A 1,982-nucleotide genomic window follows, 5' to 3' on the forward strand; every position below is an offset into this window, starting at 1 on the left:
CGGCGGGGCCGGGCTCACCCCCTGCTGCACCAGCCCCTGCGTCTCGGTGGGCTTCTTCAGAAACAGCTTCACGATGGCCGTCAGCAGCTGCAGCTGAACCTACAGGCAGATAAACAGGGTTAGGGGAGATGGACAGACAGACAGACAGCTCACACCGTTCTTGTGCAAGGACACGTGAATTCTTCCCTTACGCGGTGCCTGGACGTAACCCCAACCTGCCTTTCAAGGGACCAAACAAACAGCGACCGCTTCAGCGGCGCTGACAAGCGCTGGGGCACGCTGCACGGCTCCCAGCCAGCTCTGCAGCGCCTTCCAAACCGACCACCGCGCCCTCAGCCCGCCAGAGCCGCAGGTTGACCCAGAGGTTACTGGGCAAGATCTCGGGACCGGGTTACACAGTCCCACAAGGGCGAAGGCCAGAGCATCCTCTGACTTTTATGCAGATAAGCAGCAGCTATTGCCCTCCGAGGGACCCTTTGGACCTAAGACAGGGCGGCCAGGATGGCTGGCTTTGCTATTTTGCATTTATAGACTTGCCCCTGTTCACCGTGACTTCGTTTCGTGGTGTTTTGCACAGGGGGTTGTAGGAAGTACCCATAGATGGAAAGCCCCCAAAATTTCCACAGGCAAAACCACTGGCCTCCGCTGCCCCGGCAGAAGGCGCCGGCACGGCCCCTCTGCTCACGTCAGCCGTCCGACTGTTTTCCAGCTCCAAAGGGCTGATCCTGTCCTGGCAGAAAGGAAGGACCAGGCGATCCCCCCCAGCTATTAAGGAGGGAAGGTGCTTGGGACACCACCGTGGTGGCTTTTCATGGGCCATGTTCTACAGCCAAAGCTGCCATGGGACATGGCTGCCCCGAGTGCCTGCAAGGGAAACCCCTTTACGACCCTGCTACAGCAAATTGCTTTGTTACACTCTGATTAGCGCAAGCTTTGTCACAGCGTCACCCCTCAACCAGGGGTCCTGCCGGGCCCCACCTCGCATGAGGGGCTGTCCCCCCGTCCCACCGCACCTGGGTGCTCTCGTCGTGGAAGCCCTCCAGGAAGCTCTCCAGCAGCTCATCGGCGTTGTCGATCCGCTCGGCGTACTCTCCCACAATCCAGATCATGGCAGCCCGGGCCTCGGGCTCGTCCAGGGAGTCGAGGTTCTCGCAGAGGGTGGCGATCACGCTCTCGTACCTTCCCGAGAGAGGACACGTGTTCCAGTCCCAGCTCCGCTTTAACTCCAAACCACATCCCACCACCCTCAGCAGAACCAGGACGTCGCTGAGGGTGTCGGCAAGAGCCCCTGCCACCTGCCCGGGGCTGTCCCTTCTCCCCAGGGCTGCGGCACGGCGTGACACTGCCCACACCGATCCCTCTCCGGCCCCAGAGCACGTTCCCCTGCTCGCCAGCCCCGCTCATCTGGTCTCTGTCCTCTGCAGCAGCCCTAAGTCACTGGCTACTTGTGCAGAGCTCCTGTTCGTTACTAATTCAGTTCATTAGTATTTATTACCACTATTAGTACACAACTTCCTGATCACGCAGTTGCCTATTCATGCTGGCTCAGCGGGAACACTCCCCTCCTCCTGCTGCCCTCGCTCCAGCACCAGGACTGCTGAATTAAGAGCTAGAGAGGGTTTACGCTGATACGAGGGACCTCAGAGTCTCTGGTAACTCCTGTCCATTTGGGTGTCTGGATTTGGGATCACCCTCACGGGGCTGGGGATGTCTCCTGGGCTGGGGACAGCTTTCCTGCCCCCAGCTTAATTCTCGGGGCTGCGCTGACCGGTGATTGCAACCCCGACTAACAAAAAACCCAAAGGCACCTTCACCACAGGGAGGCTCCAGGAGGCTTCACCGCCGACCACCCCACCAGGAGGGAGCAGCAGCCCGTCCCTCGCCCACGCCTGGGTCTTTTTAGGGCCCCCTCCAAGCACAGAGGGGCAGAAAGAGCCCGTCTAGGGCGGGGAGCATCCACCCGAAGCCCCAGGGCTGGCGGG

At 60.5% G+C, this 1,982-nt stretch overlaps 1 protein-coding gene across 1 annotated transcript in view; it reads right to left on the reverse strand.

Annotated features, from left to right (window-relative positions):
• The window catches only part of LOC104626249 (AP-1 complex subunit beta-1), a 14,450-nt gene that overhangs the window by 2,613 nt on the left and 9,855 nt on the right, over positions 1-1,982 (reverse strand). Inside the window, exons 10-11 of the mRNA XM_010294122.1 lie at positions 1,014-1,179; positions 3-99 (exon numbers count right to left, since the gene is read on the reverse strand). Of these exons, the coding sequence (XP_010292424.1) occupies positions 3-99; positions 1,014-1,179 (263 nt within the window). The remainder of the gene's footprint in view (positions 1-2; positions 100-1,013; positions 1,180-1,982) is intronic.

The sequence above is a fragment of the Phaethon lepturus genome, unplaced genomic scaffold, assembly GCF_000687285.1.
Source record: "Phaethon lepturus isolate BGI_N335 unplaced genomic scaffold, ASM68728v1 scaffold34219, whole genome shotgun sequence".
Classification (NCBI taxonomy): Eukaryota; Metazoa; Chordata; class Aves; order Phaethontiformes; family Phaethontidae; genus Phaethon; species Phaethon lepturus.